The following is a 15,793-nucleotide window of genomic DNA, read 5'->3' as shown; positions in this document are numbered from 1 at the left end:
TACAACGCCGAACATTCTTACTTTTCTCTAATACCAGACTGGCTGGGAGATTTGCACTGCATCTGCTGACGAGAGACCTTTTTGTTAACTATCTGTTTATTCCGTACCATTCAATATTTAGATTGGCTTAATATCCAAGCCTGTCCCAAAGCGTGCTGAAGCATATTGGGTTGTTGGTTGGTTCTGGGGAAGGGTTGGAGCCAACTGAAAGTTCCCACCACAGCGGGGTTTCTGGGCCTACACAATTGCACCGTACACCACCACTCCTCCCATCTCCTGCGAGCTACTCTCTCCCCTCCCCTCCTTCTCTTCCTTAATTTTGCGTCTCTTTCCCAGTATTTGGATTCAATTGTTACCGGTTGAATCCGCTTCTTCTTTTATATTTTTTTACCATGGAGTGGCAGCCTCAGGAGGAGCCACTGGGGCAGCTGGCCTACTGCCTCAGGGATTCATTGAATTCTTACAACAGTGCCGCCCAGAAGCAGGCCGAACAGGTATGTTGCGCATTCGTATTTAAATCCAAATCGCTCTACATTTCTCCACATGACGGTTGGATGTATCATCTCGAATTGCAACTGCATCCATACCAAGCTTGCCTCGTCTGCGATCGTATCTTCTTTTTTTTTTTCGCCCCTGCGCCTTCTTCTCTCTGGAAATTTTTCTGAGATACCATGACTGACGTGAGAGCGCCTCCAACCATGACAGATGCTAGAACAAGCGACCTCATCGCCAGACTATGTCAACTATATTACCTACCTCTTCTGCACGCCGCAGAAACCCGCCGTCTTGAATTTGCAGGCGGCCGAGTACGACATGGTCCGTTTCGCCGCGGCGATGAACCTGAAGACGAAGATCCACATCGCATACAACACAATTCCCCAGGATTCCCTCGCCTATATCCGATCAGCCACGCTCATCGGCCTCCGGGACAATAACGCCCAGGTGCGAAACTCCGCCGGTATCGTGATAACGGAGTTGATCTCAAAGGCGGGGCTATTGGCGTGGCCCGAGGTGCTCCATGAGCTGCTGAACCTGGTTGAAAACTCGTCCGGAGATGCAGCTACAACGACTCGGGAAGCCGCAATGTCGGCCTTGTTCAAGGTCTGTGAGGATAATCGCCGGATCCTCGAGCGGGATTACAGCGGGCAGTGCCCTCTGGACGTGATCATCCCGAAACTACTGTCGTTCAGCTCTATCGAGAGCTTCCGAATTCGGGAATCGGCGCTGAAGGCTGTCCTTATCTTCCTCCCGCACCGACCCAAGGCTCTTCTCGCACAGATGGATGTGTTTCTGTCGCAGCTGTTCCAGCTGTCTAACGACTCTTCGTTGGAAGTCCAGCGTACAGTGTGTCAGGCCTTTGCGCAGCTTGTGGACTTCGCTCCGGAGAAGCTTGTTCCTCATATGGAAGGGCTGGTCAACTATATTATCATGCAACAGCAGAGTCAGATCGATCCGGAACTGAACCTGGATGCTGCGGAGTTCTGGCTGGTTGCGGGTGAGCAGGCTGCCCTACAACAGCCTTTGGCTCCGCATATGACAAAGATTGTGCCGGTGCTACTGCAGAGCATGGTATACGATGAGGAGGAAGCTATCCGACTAGCGGGCGAGGGTGATGACGCTGACGTGGAAGACCGCGAAGAAGATCTGAAACCACAGTTTGCTAGGTCGAAGGCTGGTCGCTTAGATACTACCAAGAACGCCGGACAGCAGAACGGTGATGCGCAAGCAGCACCACAGGAAGAGGATGACGATCTCAGCGAAGGCGAGATTGAGGACTCTGAATTCGGGGACGATCCCGAGGATGAGTGGACGCTGCGCAAATGCTCCGCTGCTGCGTTGGACGTCTTCTCGAATGTCTACCATGAGCCAATCTTCGAAGTCATCCTACCTTATCTGAAGGAGACCCTTCGTCACGAACAATGGGTGCAGCGGGAGGCCGCTGTTTTGACTCTTGGTGCGGTAGCAGATGGTTGTATGGATGCAGTTACGCCCCACCTTCCTGAACTTGTTCCATACCTGATTTCACTGCTCAATGACTCGCAACCTGTGGTTCGACAGATCACCTGCTGGTGTCTTGGCCGCTACTCCGAGTGGGCTTCTCACATTGCCGAGCCGTCCGAGCGAGCTCGCTTCTTCGAGCCCATGATGGAGGGCATCCTCCGCCGGATGCTTGACGGAAACAAGAAGGTACAAGAGGCCGCTGCGTCCGCCTTTGCGAGCTTGGAAGAGAAGTCGGATGCCAACTTGATACCATACTGTGAACCCATTCTCCGCCAGTTCGTTCTGTGCTTTGGCAAGTACAAGGACCGCAACATGTACATCCTCTATGACTGTGTGCAGACCCTGGCCGAGTGCGTCATGGGCGAACTGGCTAAGCCTCAACTGGTCGATATTCTCATGCCCGCCCTCATCGACCGCTACAATAAGGTGTCCGACCAGTCCCGAGAACTCTTCCCGCTGCTAGAATGTCTTGGATATGTGGCCGCCGCATACGGCGACGCATTTGCCCCGTTTGCACCTCCGCTTTTCCAACGATGCATCAAGATCATCTATGAGAACCTGCAGGAATACATGAATTCCGTGAACAACCATACCATCGACGAACCGGACAAGGATTTCTTGGTTACCAGCTTGGACTTGCTGAGCGCGATCATCCAGGCGATCGATCCAAACAAGAGCGGAGAGCTGGTCGCCAACTCGCAGCCGCGGTTTTTCGATCTGCTCTGCTTCTGTATGCAAGATCCGAACTACGAGGTGCGACAGTCATCGTACGCTCTGCTCGGCGACTGTGCTATCAACATCTTTCCCCAGCTAGACCAATTCACAAATGAGCTCGTGCCCATTCTCATCAAACAACTAGATCTCGACCTGATCCGTGACGACGACCGACACACCGGCTTCAGCGTGCTAAACAATGCATGCTGGTCCTGTGGCGAGATCGCTGTGAATGAGAAGGCGGCGCTCGCCCCGTACGCAGACAAGCTGTACCAAGGCCTTTTATCCATCATCAATAACGAGGAGATCATCGACTCGGTCAACGAGAACGCCGCCATGGCGCTGGGCCGTCTAGGCATCTGCTGCTCAGACCAGCTTGCGCCGCGCTTGGCAGAGTACGCCGGCACGTTCCTGAAGTCCATGAACAAAATCGATTTCACACGAGAAAAGGCGTCCGCTTTTCTGGGATTCAACCAAGTTGTTATGAGGAATCCGGCAGCTATGGAGTCATATCTTGGTGGCTACTTCCAGGCTATTGCTGCTTTTCCGGGCAAGTCGCTGCACCAGGATGAATTCCAGGATATCCAAAGTTCATTCCAACAGGTACTGTCAAATCGTTGTTTCCGATCATATTCTTAAATTATTCTTCCTTTCTTTTACTAACGACAATGCAGGTCCTGCAAGGATACAAAAATATGATACCCGATTTTGATTCGTTCATGACCCAGCTTCCCCCGCCTGTCGTGCAGAAGCTCCGCTCTGTATATCAGATTTAGATTCATTCATTTTATGTGCAGCATTTTTGTTATGGGATCTGGCGAAGGGCGTATAAAATCATCATCTTGCTTTTTACTCCATTTATTTTCCTTTCTTTCTTTTTTCTATTTACTGCTTAATGGCATTGCTGTCCGGTCTGAGTGCGTATAAGAAAGAGCAGGCAGCAGGGAGTCATTATATGCAAAGCACTTTAAAAGAGATGGGAAGCGAGGGAATGATTGCCGATCTATGAATGAGAGACGACGCGTAATGGCCGCCTTATGATGATGATTTGTATACTGCGTTAGATAGACTAGGTAGCATATTAGGTAGATTTTCACAGCAGTTTCTTTCCTTTCCTCTTTTCCCCCTATATCTCATTTCGTTTCATTTCATTTATCTGCTTGCAACAATGCATGGCACGGTTGGGTGGCTTCATGGATTTATCACGACTTTTTATCTTTTCAATTTCATTCTGTCTTTTACAAGTATTTCGTCGTGTCATGTCACTCTAAAGAGCACGGTTGCGTTGTTGGAGGTAAAAAATCATGATTTCGTTCTCGGTGGCAGATTGCAGAGGTCCTAGCAATCTACTAGAGTATCATACAATTCCATGCTTCCAATCTTGGACAAGAAGAAGGGGGTAAGAAGGTGAGAACTGAGAAGACAAAGTTAACGCCTCAACCTCTTTGCCGTCTCCCCCTCGGCCCTCTTCACCCACGCATCAATAGCCCCCTCCCCCTCCGCCTCCTTCCCCCCGACAACGCCCTTCAGAACCTCCCCAATAAAGCCCACAAAATTGCTCCTGCGCAGCGAATTTTCCCAAGCCCATCCAGCCCGCTTCCTCTCCTCGGTTCGCAACGCCTCAACATCACCAACCTCGCCCGCCCGAATCCTCAAATCCTTCACAACAGCCATAAGATTAAACCGCGTCTCGGTCTCGGGGTACCGCGCAATCCGCCGCTGCAGCACCCCAATCACCTTCTCGGGAAATGTCTCCGCATCACAGGGCCCATGCGAGATCGGCGCCGGCTGCAACCCGTCAAGCTCGTACAGCTTCCCGTTCACGGGCGTGTACGCGATGAAGTGGTATACGTCTCCTTCCTCGTCTTCATTCTGGGGACGGCTTGTCTCATCGACAAATGGACTGGCCTTGGCGAATGCATTGTGGGCGGTGCGGATTGCTTCGGAGTTTGAGAGGGCTTCGCCGCGGAGGTCGGAGGGGAAGCCTGTCGTGAAGTCCTTGAAGGAGGAGAGCTCCGGGCCGAGAGAGATTGGGGTCTGGTGGTTTTCGGGGGTGGGTGTGTCGTGGTTTAGGAGGATGGAGAGGATGGCTTGGGTGCCGCAGGCGTTTTGGATTGTCTGGTTTGCGAAGAAGAAATTCTCTGGGATGTTGGTTGCGGGGACTCCGTCTTGTCTTTGGGTGTTGCTGGTTGCGGGGGCGCGGAGGTATTTGAAGAGGAAGATGACGCCGTAGACTGTTCTGTTTGGCGAAGCGGTATTTTGTTAGCTGCGGAAGCTAGGGTTGTATGAGATGGAGAGTGTAAGTGAGTTATGTCGTACCCTAATGAGCGTATCGTGTCGGGATCGAGAGAGATCAGCTCTTCGAACTGGACACCCTTGACGCCGAGGTTCTCGACGAGAGAGGTGAAAACACCCTAAACGAAGACATTAGCTTCTCATCTAGCTTAACTTCACGGTGTCAGCTATATTGCAAATACCTCGTCTGATTCGATCGTGCTCCAACCAGCTGCGTCGGCCATTGTATAGCTCTTAGATAGCTACCTCGGAACACAAGATTGTTTCTGCGTTGATGTGATGACATTGATCGAAGCAGGTACTGTTTGCTATGTTTGTCAGCGAAACAAAAATCCTAAACCTTGCAAAGTGAGCAAACTAACCAAACAACCCAAAACCCAGCCCGTGGAAAATAAACCCGCTAACCCCCATCAAGGCTTATGCTGTGCTAATCTAATCCGGCTAGCCTTGTGTCTAAATACGGAATAGCGGCAGATGCCGAATACGAGGGTTCCCAGGACGGTTAGACTGAATTTCTGGAGGGCATGAGGAGGGCGGCCCACCGTCTCCACCAATTTTCGAGCTGTCCAGATTAGTTCATCCTTCAGGGAGGGTGACGGTGTCAGTGCCAGTGCCAGTTTCTCGATTTGTCTGGCTGCCGGCTGCCGGCTCCATGTGGGACTTGACTGAATTGTGAGGTTGGCTTTACTCGTCTTGGCCCGTGTGAAAGGGATCATCTGCAAGTTCTCAGAACCCGATGACTCGAGTCGGTACCAGCTTTGACGGCAGGTATGACTCTTCGAGTCCTGAAACATTCATTCGTTCGGCAGCACGGGGGTTTGCAGTGGGGAAGGCTGCAACTATTCGTGCCGACTGAGTCGACAAGGCAACCTGGTGTTCGACCCATCTCGTCGGAAGGGAATTACCCCTTCGGCACTCGCTTACTTTGCTTTGCTGCAAGGCAGGCAGGTTGGTGAACAATGCCAATAGTAATGGACAAATCCAGTGTCCCCTCATTCCCACGTTTGTTAGCCGTTTCAGCCCCTCACTTCCACCATCTTGGACAGCGACTTGTACGAGCACGTAGTTGGTATGTTGACGCTGACAGTCGAACACGAAACAGCAGAAGAATGCCCGATCGCTGAAATGCAGGAACACGCTGATCTCCCTCGTAAATTCTTCAGTATCCTGGCCAGGATTCTATAATTATCTTCTATGCATCCATGATCCATCCCACCCATGCGCTCGGTGTCGCATCATACCCTGGCCTCGGGGATCGCTATATCATTCACCCCGCGACTGCTCGGGCCTTAGCCTTTGAGGTGGGTGGTGTCGTGGAGGGGGAAGACCCTGTTAACTCCAACTGTTTGCCCGCCAAGCAAGTGGAGGAGGACGACGGGTGACTCCTGTAGTTTCCGACTACTCTTGATCTTCACAGTTCAGACCACAACTCCTGTTGCGTTATCCGTCCCTCCCACTCATACCCATCATTTTATGACTACCGCGATTGTCAAGGCTCGAATAGAAAAGGGAAAAGAGAAAAGGGCAATTAGGGCGAAGCGACCCGACGATCAGATTAAGCTCGTTTCAGGCCTCCCTGTGGGAACGTGGCCGTCGATCCCATTCGAGGGTCTGACCTTTAATCTATTTATAACTTCAAGGTTCAGCGACCTCTCACTTCAAATCAAGTCACTAATTCATGATAATTCCGATGTCACATTTTTCTGCTTTAGCCTGTTTGACCTAGAGTGCTAATAATAATGAACGGACTGTTTGAGAAAAGACGGGAGTCGTCGTTATTCGTTATTTGTTAATGTTCAGTAATGTTGAGTGGTTTTGAGAGTATCCAGACATGCAAAATCATTTCCACATTTCCAGCCTAACGCCAGGTTAAAAAAAAAAAATTGGGTATATCGCACATTGTCTTCTCCGTTCATTTCGTTTCGGAGTTCCTCCGCTGTTCTGTTCTGCTCTGTCGCGTTTCTGCCAGATCATTTCATCCAAAGGTAAGATTTCGACCCTGTTTTCGGGTATAGAATAGAAAATAAACAAAAAATGCCAACTGGGGAAGTCAATCCCAACCCTTCTATCGCCATAATCCAATGCAATTCCAAGCTCAACCTGAATGCCTTTTGTAAATTCCAAAATGGGGGAAAAAAATAAAATAAAAAATAAGGAAAGAAAAATGGAAACAATTACGCGCAAACACTTCCAGGCCAAACAGACTCTGGAGTGCCGTAATCGCCGACGGAGTTGTGATCCTCGTAGAGCTCCAAAGAACTCAGTCCTAGGCCTCCATCTACCCGAGAAACGGGTGCGCACACCATGTCTTCTAGGTATGCTGGTGGATAGGCCGGATCAGAGGGAGTCTCGCGGGTATCCGAGAGAAGTTGAGGAGAGGGGTAGAGGCTCGCGGAGCCTGGCGCCGTCACATACGACGCGGAAACTTCAAATGGCGAGCTCGCAATCGTCACCGCCGGGGGAGACTGGAGTGGTGGGGTATATGGTGTGTAAGAAGCGGAGACGGAAGAAGGAGAGGACGATCCTGCTAGACGGAAGTCTTGCATGGGTTGGAACGGACTTGTCGGCGGCGGGGAGTAATACTCAACAGAGGCCCGTGGGGACCACTGTAGACGAGCCCGGTATCTGGCGGCGAGATGTCGAGGGAGATCCATGATGGACATGGCAAGGTGCACATCAGGGTTGTATGGAGCTGTCGCATTTCGGGTGTAGATAGTGCGGTAGATTTCTTCGATGGGACCCACGGACATTGGTCCCAAATAGGCGCTTCCTAGATCGGGGAACAGGCTATCAAGAGCCACACTGACGCCAAAGAACTGGGCCAGGATAGCCAAGGCGCCGATGTCTCCATCGCCACCCCGCAGCATTGCCGGTGGAAGCCAAAACAGCCATTGTCGCAAAGGCTGAATGCGTTCGAAGGCCTGCTCGGGAGTTAAGGGGATATCACGCTGGAACTGGCGCACAAAATCGAGTAGTTCTCCGAGTCGACGGTAGTGCTCGTGGTTGTGCGCGACCCGCTTCTGAACGGTTTGAAGAGTGATTATGGTGTGCTCGAGACTAGCGAGATCCTCGTCCTGGAATTGAAAGCCTGTACCTGCTAAGTATCGTTGGTTCTCCAAGAACATAGCAAGCTCGGACTCCTGTTTCCACATGTGAGGCATCGAGTCAAGGACGGTTGTTACCCCTTGCTGCAAGGAGGCCCAGCTGGGCCACTCACTGTCTTGCCACGATAACAGGATCGAGGCCGCAAGGATGCCGTCGGAGTTATCCCTAGAGAAGGCGCCAATTGCGTTTTGGAGTCCTTGGATAGCGGTTCCTCGGTGGTGGAATGCAAGCTGTTTGGTTTCCTGATTCCGGGTTATCCAAGCGAGATGTCCTGCAGAGAGTGTTAAGATCGAACTCATCACAAAGTCATTGGAGATGGCAATCGACAGGAAGCTGTACGGGTCAGTCATGGTCCGCTCATAGAAATACAGATGCTTCTGATACTTACAGTGGCATCTTCTGGGCCCAAATAGTGCAACTACTGAGCCCTCGGCGGTGAAGGTCGATTGAAAGCCCGATGATGTGGTGGATAAGACGGAGGTCAGTCCGTGATAGTTTGCTCCAGCAGTTGCGCGGGAAGTGCATGAGTTCAGGGAACGGTGGTAATCCGGTGAGGTGCCAGTTCTTGATCTCCACCTCAATCTCTGCGGACATGAGAAGGTCAGGGACTTTCCGGACAGAGGTCGACTCGTCATGCACGGTTGCGACATCCATGTAGTCACAACGGCAGTTGTGCTTCGTACAGTTGCGACTGTTTTGGTTAGCAAAACACCTCTTGCAAACTCGCACCGTGGGGGAGAGGGGGGGGGGGTCTCCATACCATTGAGGGAAGGTCTCGTCGCAACGAATATGGCGCCGCTTGCAGGTCTTGCAACCGTAGCGGGACTTGGTGTGGCTCTTGCGAGGGGGACCACCGCCAGGACCAGCCATTTTGATGTATATAAGGAGGGTGAGGTGAGGTGAAGTGAGGTAAGGCAAGGAAGGAAGGAGGGTATATGGTAAGGAATGCGCGTTGATAAGAAGGAAGGGACAGGATAGGAGTCAACTACCCAGGACAGTAGAATAATGCAGAAGATAGAGGGACGCTGAGGGGCGTTGAGGTTGCTGTTAGGGCAGGAGGACGAGAACCGAGAGGAGGGTGAAGAGGATATTTATTTAGAAGCGCATGGACTGGAGCGAGGGTCCAGTGGCCCACGAGAGCGAGGTTAAGAATGCAGCGTCCAAAAATAACCACGAGCCGCAGAGCTCAGGCAGCTTGGAGTGGAGGCGGAAGAGGAGAGTCGGAGAGGGAGGAGGCAGGATGAAGCAAGTGGTGAGGAATGCACGTGGGAATACGAGAAAACGGCAGCCAGCAGTTATTTTTATAGCGAGATTTGCAGCAGGAACTCAGGAAGTGGAGGACAGTGAGGGCTGAGGACTGCAGAGTATTAAATAAAGTCGAAGTACAGCATTCTCATCGACGGAAAATAAAAAGGTTATTGGGGTTAGGGGCAGTTTGGGTGCTGGAGTGGAGGGGGAGCTAAATTGAAAATAAAAAAATAATAAATAATAATAATAAATAAAATAAAAAAATAAATTAACCCAAAAGAAAATAAAAGAGGAATTATAACGAGAGTCACTTTAATTTCACCCTCCCAGAAACAGAAACAGAAGGGGAAAAAGCAAACTCGGAACTAGTCGACGCTGGAGGCTTTGGAGAAGATGGAGAGACGCCACAAAACGCCCAGTCACTGCTGGACGGTGGAAACTGGAAAGGCCCGCTTGACAGGCTGGATCGCGGGTTCAATCTGATTGTATCCATGAACGAGAACGAGCCCGAGAATTGCGGCAATGGGAGGCTGCAGCATCCTGGGCGTCACCCTCCATCAAGGGCCCTTGAGCAGGCAGGCGACGCAGGACTGGGCTGGTCGCAGGCTTGGGACAGAACTGGAAATGCGACCGCGATGGAGGGCGACGATTGGCACGTCAAGGGCACAGGGAGCGTGGTCAAGCAGACCAGTTTTGAGCCTCTTCACCCCAGATTCCTTTTAGTATTTTATTTTTCGAATTTCCATGATTGTTATGGCGACTGGAGTAGCCCCGATAGTGCCATTGCAGGCATTCTCTAGCGGGCGCACTAGCAGTTCTTATTAATAATGATTGACACGGTCGTTCTCTGTCACTTAACGTTATCTCGTCCCGCTCCCAAGTGGGTGGGACGCTCTCTTGCTTGTGCCGTCAGGATTCAGCCCCGATCTGAGTTTAACCCCTTTCTGCTCCCACGAAATAGACAAAACATCAATCAGGACGGTGATAGGCATTAAATGTAACCATCAGTGCAAGCGAGGTATCACAGCAGCCCTCCTGGTCCTTGTCCTGTTCGCCAGCTCTTTGACGAGCAACCCGTGCCGAAACTCTGGGTCTCCAACCCTCATCGGTTCTGAGGTACTCCGTAGCCAGGCTGCTAGCCCAGTCGCTTCAGTCTAGCTAGGAATGGCAGGATCCATCGATCCAATGAAACTGCCCTTGGTTTGGCTCATGGACCAGTTGATGGATCAGATCCTCTCAACTCTGTTTCCGCCGAGAATCATCAACCACAGATGGACGAAACTCTCACTCTCCTCCCCAACGGAAATGGAAATTGGTTTGGAGGCGAATAGCGAAAAGTGGCGAGCGAGTTAAGCAATCTTCAAGAAAAGAAAACAACAGTGCGACCTTGGGTGGGGAGAGCAAAGAGCAACGACGTCTCCATACCAAGCCCAACGGTGCTTTCCGATCTTTTGGTTCATCGGGCTGGGTCGGCCGACGATGACGAGCCAGCTTTTGGCTCGGCTCTGGCTGCGGGCAAGGCGTCTTGAGATGCGCCTCCCCAGGCTCCCTTGCAAATCGGCGCGAGTCATTCAAGAAGCAACGCTTCAGGGGGAAACAGTCACCATCATGCCCTGCTTGTCGGCTTGCCTCGATGCTGCCTCGTCTTCGTTTTCTGCCTGGCGCGCACAAAGCAAAGGAGAGGGAACGATGCCTGTCAGCAGTCAGCAGCGTCTAGTTTGACGTCTAAGTTACCGAATTGGGGTCTCCCCTCGGAGCCAGACCCTGTCAATCCTCCTATTCACGATTTAAGCCCGCCATAGTCCTCGATAATCCCAGATCTTGCCTCTTCTAGTCAAGCTGATCGTTCAAACAACCAAGGATTTCCGGTAAGATCATCTTACGCGAAGGAAGCTTCTGACCTCTGACGTGCGCCGGAGTTTGGTGTGCCTTTTGAATGGCGCCGATACCCTCGTCATGCTGTTCTTGTAGGACAGCCCAAGAAGCTATTGCTGCTAGTAAGTTATCATCGGCTTATCTCAATCAGCCGGTATCGCAGAGTTCAAGCTTTCCCGGCAAGGCAGACTCGGTGATTGACTTTGAGTGCCCGGTGCACTGAGATCAAAAATACCACAAATACCAGAAAACACGCGGAAGACTGAGCAATCTTGGGAGGGGCACTCAGGCGTGGAGCACCTCATGGCCCTGTGGGCTCGCAAGTCGCAACCTTAAAGGCTAAAGCGCACTAGAGGAGCTCAGGACTTGCCCCCTCTGAAGATTACGGACCGTCCATTCAGACGACAGACAACCCAAGAAATGGATGCCGTCCAGACTCAAAAGCAATGGCGCATTCTTTGGCTGCACGATCCAGGCACCGTTTTTATCCGAAACTGCGGAGGAATGGCGCTCACCGAGAAAACAAGAAGCCACAGCTTAGCCTTGAAACATTCAATCGTCCCAGAAAGGAACGGCCAATGACCGAGATTCCTTTCCCTACAGCCCGGATTATGGTTGAAGTCCTCGTTTTACATTTATTTATTGGACCAATACTCCTAATGTTGGCTCTGATTCAACAGTCTTGCATTTCCCAGGCTGCATTTGTGCAACTCCAATTGAATCAACCATCAACCATGTAGGCCAGCCAAGACACGGGGCATGACCTCATGGGTGTTGGGCACGTACCTAATAAAAATGCGCATCAGCTTGGCAAGCCATTGCTCGTCCCGTCTTGGTTAGGTTGGACCCAAATCAGCCTTTCAATTGGGTCGTGCGGTAGCCTAAGACCATTAGCGTGATGCTATTTTTTCCCTCACTATCGTTCGAAATGACAGCGAGGGGCACAAGGTTAACCACTCGCCAAGCCAGCAAATGGTGGTAACGTGTCAGTGATTACTGGTCAGTGGTCAGTTCACTCGTCCTCACAATGTTTTCTGCGGCTGAGAAATGGCCCTGATGAGGCGGGGCTTCATGAGCCCGGCACCGCGGTTGGTCCACATGTGCTAATATAATTGCATGCAGATTAGACCGTCTTGCATGGTCTGCACCTTCGCTTTGTGTTTTGTGACGGACAAACCATTTGCGCTGAGGGGTGGCTGCAAGGTGTTGCAAGGTTCAGCCGCAGAGAGGAATGGGACGACGCAGATGGCGGTCTATCGCTTCGTAAAATGACGGTTCTCTCCCTGACGAGAAGGCTGTCACCGACAAACCAATTTGGCGAGATGAGATTGTGAAACATCCTCAAACAACAATCAACGAACCCGATCTATGCTAGTCTCGCTAAATATGATCATAATAGGAAATTGAAGACAGGGAGTCTTGGCACATTTCATGACACTGGATAGGTCGATTGGGGGCGGAAGAGAGAAAAAGAAGGATACCAGCAGATCAGTTCTCACGGGCCAGACGGGAAACGGTTCAAGCCTTCGACGGCAAGGAGTCCTCCGTACAGACGACAGCGACATTCCTCAATACCGATCATGGCCGATGAGACAACCAAACTGGGCATGTCCTGACGAATAGGGAGGCATTGTTCTTTCCCGGGTCCCCCAAGCCAAACAGGCCTATCCGGAGCTGCGGACCGGGCCCAAGGATTCGAAGCACGTTCAAGAACACCAGGCACCTGAAAGATGAAGCCTTGCCTGGTTCGGTTAGTGGCATCGCCTTCAAAGACGGAGGGTCAAGACTCAAGGCACCATCACTTGGACGGGCTCGCTGGTTACTGCCAAATTGGTAAAAGGAGACATTCTGATTCATAGCTGCATGCATGAAGTTGCACAGCTGCAGACCTGCCACGTTTTCCGGGGGTCAGACTCGACAACTCGAGTCGTCGACTGAGATGAAGGAAAGGGGGAGGAGATGCCTGCCTTTGGAGGGGATAATCCCGCTGCGAAGACAGACCATGTGACCCTCGACCAGTCGCAGGGCAAATCCCTGTCCATCATAGCCTCATCTGGCCGGGGTCGGACTGGCTCAGCTCCGACGGTAAAAAGTCGGCCAAAGTACCTTCAAGCATCGGACAGCTCAGTGGCCAGCGTTCAGACCGACAGACAGTCCGTGAAGCCTCCACTCAGAAGACCCTGAAAGCGCAGAAGAAGCGGTGCGAAGAATTCACCCAGGCGTCGACCTTTGGTTGCGCAGGAAGTTTCCGTCGCCTGGCGCCCAAAGTAGCCCACGCTAACCCGACTAGAGCTGGCGGAGGGTGCCGACCGCTCGGACCAATCATCACCCATGGGCCATTCTCCGCATTGAGAGCTGCTGACCAGTCGGGGGGCTGGAACGGGTCTGGGCAGATCGTGGATTTGCAGCAGGCCCAGGGCTGGTCGTGCCAAAGCAGTGGAGACGCTAGGCTGACGTGAAGGAACTCGCTTCCACCTCGCGAGATGGCCCCAACTCTGGTTAGACTGCCGGCGATCGTCGCTTGTTGGGGACTGTCAATTTCTGGCTCTCTGGGCCACTGCCAACTCTATTTGCCTCGCTTGAGATACTGTTCTCGGGCACGGATCTGCCTTCCTTTTGTCACTGATTCAGGTTGCTCAGGCTGCTCAGGCTGCTCAGGCTGCCGCCATCAGAACGTCACCAAGATGCAATTGAGGAGCTGACTGCTTATCGTTACACCAGGCTGCCTGCCACCACGCGGTCTGCCAGGAAGTCATCTGGAACTGTAAGGGACAGAGAGGTCCGGAGTCTTTCCTTCCTGCGCGGACTGGATGGACCAGAAATTGAGGATTCAGGAATCAATCAAGAACATCCCAACCCCATGAACCAGTGCTTCTATTCTTGGTTTCTCCTGCACCACATCAAGTTCGTCTTCTCTCGCATCGCCGTTTGAGAATTCCCCCACTCGTCGTGCACATCATGAATCTTCTCCCCGCCATGCTCGAACAGCTGGATTACCATGTCAGCACCCAAAATCGCTCTCCGAATTGGTCTTTTTCTTGGCGCTTTCTAAAAATATCGCCTTACTGTGCTTCATCATTATTAGCTCCCTCGCTTGTATCGGATAAAAACGCCCTCAAAAATTGAGGAAGAATGAAATTAAGATCGCTTCAGGAACCCTAAGTGGGCACTATTCTCCTCTGTGGTTCGAGAACGTGTTGTCCCATCGTCGATTTGGTCATTTCTTCACCCTCTATCGGAAACTGTAGTCAGTAACCGTGCATCGGGTCTTCCATGACCCTTCACCCACTGTTGCAGCTGTCATCGTCTCAAAAATTGAGACGCGGTGGTTGGTTAGAATACTTCAAACGTTGGAGGGCTTGCGATCACCCTTCCACGTCGTATACACCCCGCTGGATGGAGGGAAACGAGCTTAAACCGCGCCAACAGCCTATCATGAGTTCATCATATCAAGCACCTCGATCTCTGTGCTTCTGTTCTATTTTCATCCTCCAATTGCTGATCTTAGATGGCGAGAGGTATGAACGCATCTAACGGGCTAACAGCTCTCTGACCTCCGCTACACTCCATCTCGGGGTCATGCTCCATCTGCCATGCACCTTGCCTGCAATTTCACTTAAATCTTATCTACCAAAGCTCTGAAGAACAACTCCATCCAGCCTAGCGCTGTCAGATCTCGAACCTCGGGCAAAAGCGAGACAAAAATAGATTCTCCCAGCAAGGCTCCCCAGCCTGCCGATCAATCAGATCAAACGATCCATACCAGACCAACCCGCCGGCCTGGTCCCTCTATCCTCGATGTGGAAGGGAGGTCGGGACATTGCAGACTTGCAGGAGCTTCTTATTCCTTCAGTCGACCAGCGCTCATATCTCATCTCCTCATTGCTCCTTCATCGTCAAAGCTCCCCGAAGTGGGTTGATTCCGCGATAATCCTGGTCACATTAGCTCGTCATTTTCCCACGCTACATTGAACTATTTAACGGAGGAACCACAACTCCGAGGGATTTCCTGACGGAGATTGGCCTTTGATATTTTTCCAATTTTAAAGGTGACTTCGGCCTCACCAATCCAAACAACGTCCGAAATCCCTCGTCATCTCAACCCACTGCCCTATCACGCTGATCACAACTCATCACTTTAATTTCCGCAGAAAAATAGATGATTGTCAAAGCACCCAAGCCTGGGGGCCACTCTCGCCGCTCGGTAGTGTCTCCAGACTGCCCAGCCCCCAGATCACCACGTCCAGTTCAACCAATGGCCTCGTCCACTGTTCTTGGCATTCAGCGGAGTATACGAGCCTTCCATATTGGGAAACCGCGGAAACACCCACCACACGCACCCTCCCTTCTACTTGATACCAACAAATCCACCAATACAAGTTGGTATCAGGTATGATCCAAATATAGAAAGCGCGATCAACATCGGGAATCCGAACCCCAAGAGCCTCTAATGCAGGTTGACAGGTTCCCAGGGGAGAAACGACGGTTGCTGCCCGGGCCAGGAAAGTACGTACCAAGTAGCGATTCTGCCTCCCTTGAATCTTGGATATTTGGG

The 15,793-nt window shown here is 51.7% G+C and overlaps 4 protein-coding genes across 4 annotated transcripts; 2 read left to right on the top strand and 2 right to left on the bottom strand.

Moving 5' to 3' along the window:
- Nucleotides 1-392: 392 nt before the first annotated feature.
- ASPSYDRAFT_83846 (putative importin beta-2 subunit) lies at nucleotides 393-3,491 on the top strand (the record flags this gene model as incomplete). Its single annotated transcript, XM_040851269.1, has 3 exons — nucleotides 393-494; nucleotides 706-3,318; nucleotides 3,390-3,491. 3 exons carry the CDS (start codon nucleotides 393-395, stop codon nucleotides 3,489-3,491), a joined length of 2,817 nt encoding a protein of 938 aa, XP_040707609.1.
- A 652-nt stretch (nucleotides 3,492-4,143) lies between these two features.
- Nucleotides 4,144-5,234, bottom strand: ASPSYDRAFT_25849 (putative 26S proteasome-associated ubiquitin C-terminal hydrolase; the record flags this gene model as incomplete). The annotated part of the gene is made up of 3 exons (XM_040844214.1): nucleotides 4,144-4,954; nucleotides 5,035-5,129; nucleotides 5,193-5,234. 3 exons carry the CDS (start codon nucleotides 5,232-5,234, stop codon nucleotides 4,144-4,146), a joined length of 948 nt encoding a protein of 315 aa, XP_040707608.1.
- Nucleotides 5,235-7,184: 1,950 nt separating this feature from the next.
- ASPSYDRAFT_83844 (putative C6 transcription factor RosA-like) lies at nucleotides 7,185-8,985 on the bottom strand (the record flags this gene model as incomplete). The annotated part of the gene is made up of 3 exons (XM_040851268.1): nucleotides 7,185-8,448; nucleotides 8,504-8,806; nucleotides 8,876-8,985. 3 exons carry the CDS (start codon nucleotides 8,983-8,985, stop codon nucleotides 7,185-7,187), a joined length of 1,677 nt encoding a protein of 558 aa, XP_040707607.1.
- Nucleotides 8,986-13,612: 4,627 nt separating this feature from the next.
- On the top strand, nucleotides 13,613-14,282 carry ASPSYDRAFT_38458 (uncharacterized protein). Its single transcript, XM_040845724.1, has one exon. It carries the CDS (start codon nucleotides 13,722-13,724, stop codon nucleotides 13,938-13,940), a length of 219 nt encoding a protein of 72 aa, XP_040707606.1. The 5' UTR covers nucleotides 13,613-13,721; the 3' UTR covers nucleotides 13,941-14,282.
- Nucleotides 14,283-15,793: the final 1,511 nt, after the last annotated feature.

This window comes from Aspergillus sydowii (assembly GCF_001890705.1).
Source record: "Aspergillus sydowii CBS 593.65 unplaced genomic scaffold ASPSYscaffold_1, whole genome shotgun sequence".
Classification (NCBI taxonomy): domain Eukaryota; kingdom Fungi; phylum Ascomycota; class Eurotiomycetes; order Eurotiales; family Aspergillaceae; genus Aspergillus; species Aspergillus sydowii.
This window is presented reverse-complemented; position numbering and strand designations above follow the sequence as displayed.

Bases quoted from the DNA above. Each gene is read 5' to 3' on its own strand.
- ASPSYDRAFT_38458 (XM_040845724.1), top strand. From the start codon at position 13,722: ATGGCCCCAACTCTGGTTAGACTGCCGGCGATCGTCGCTTGTTGGGGA.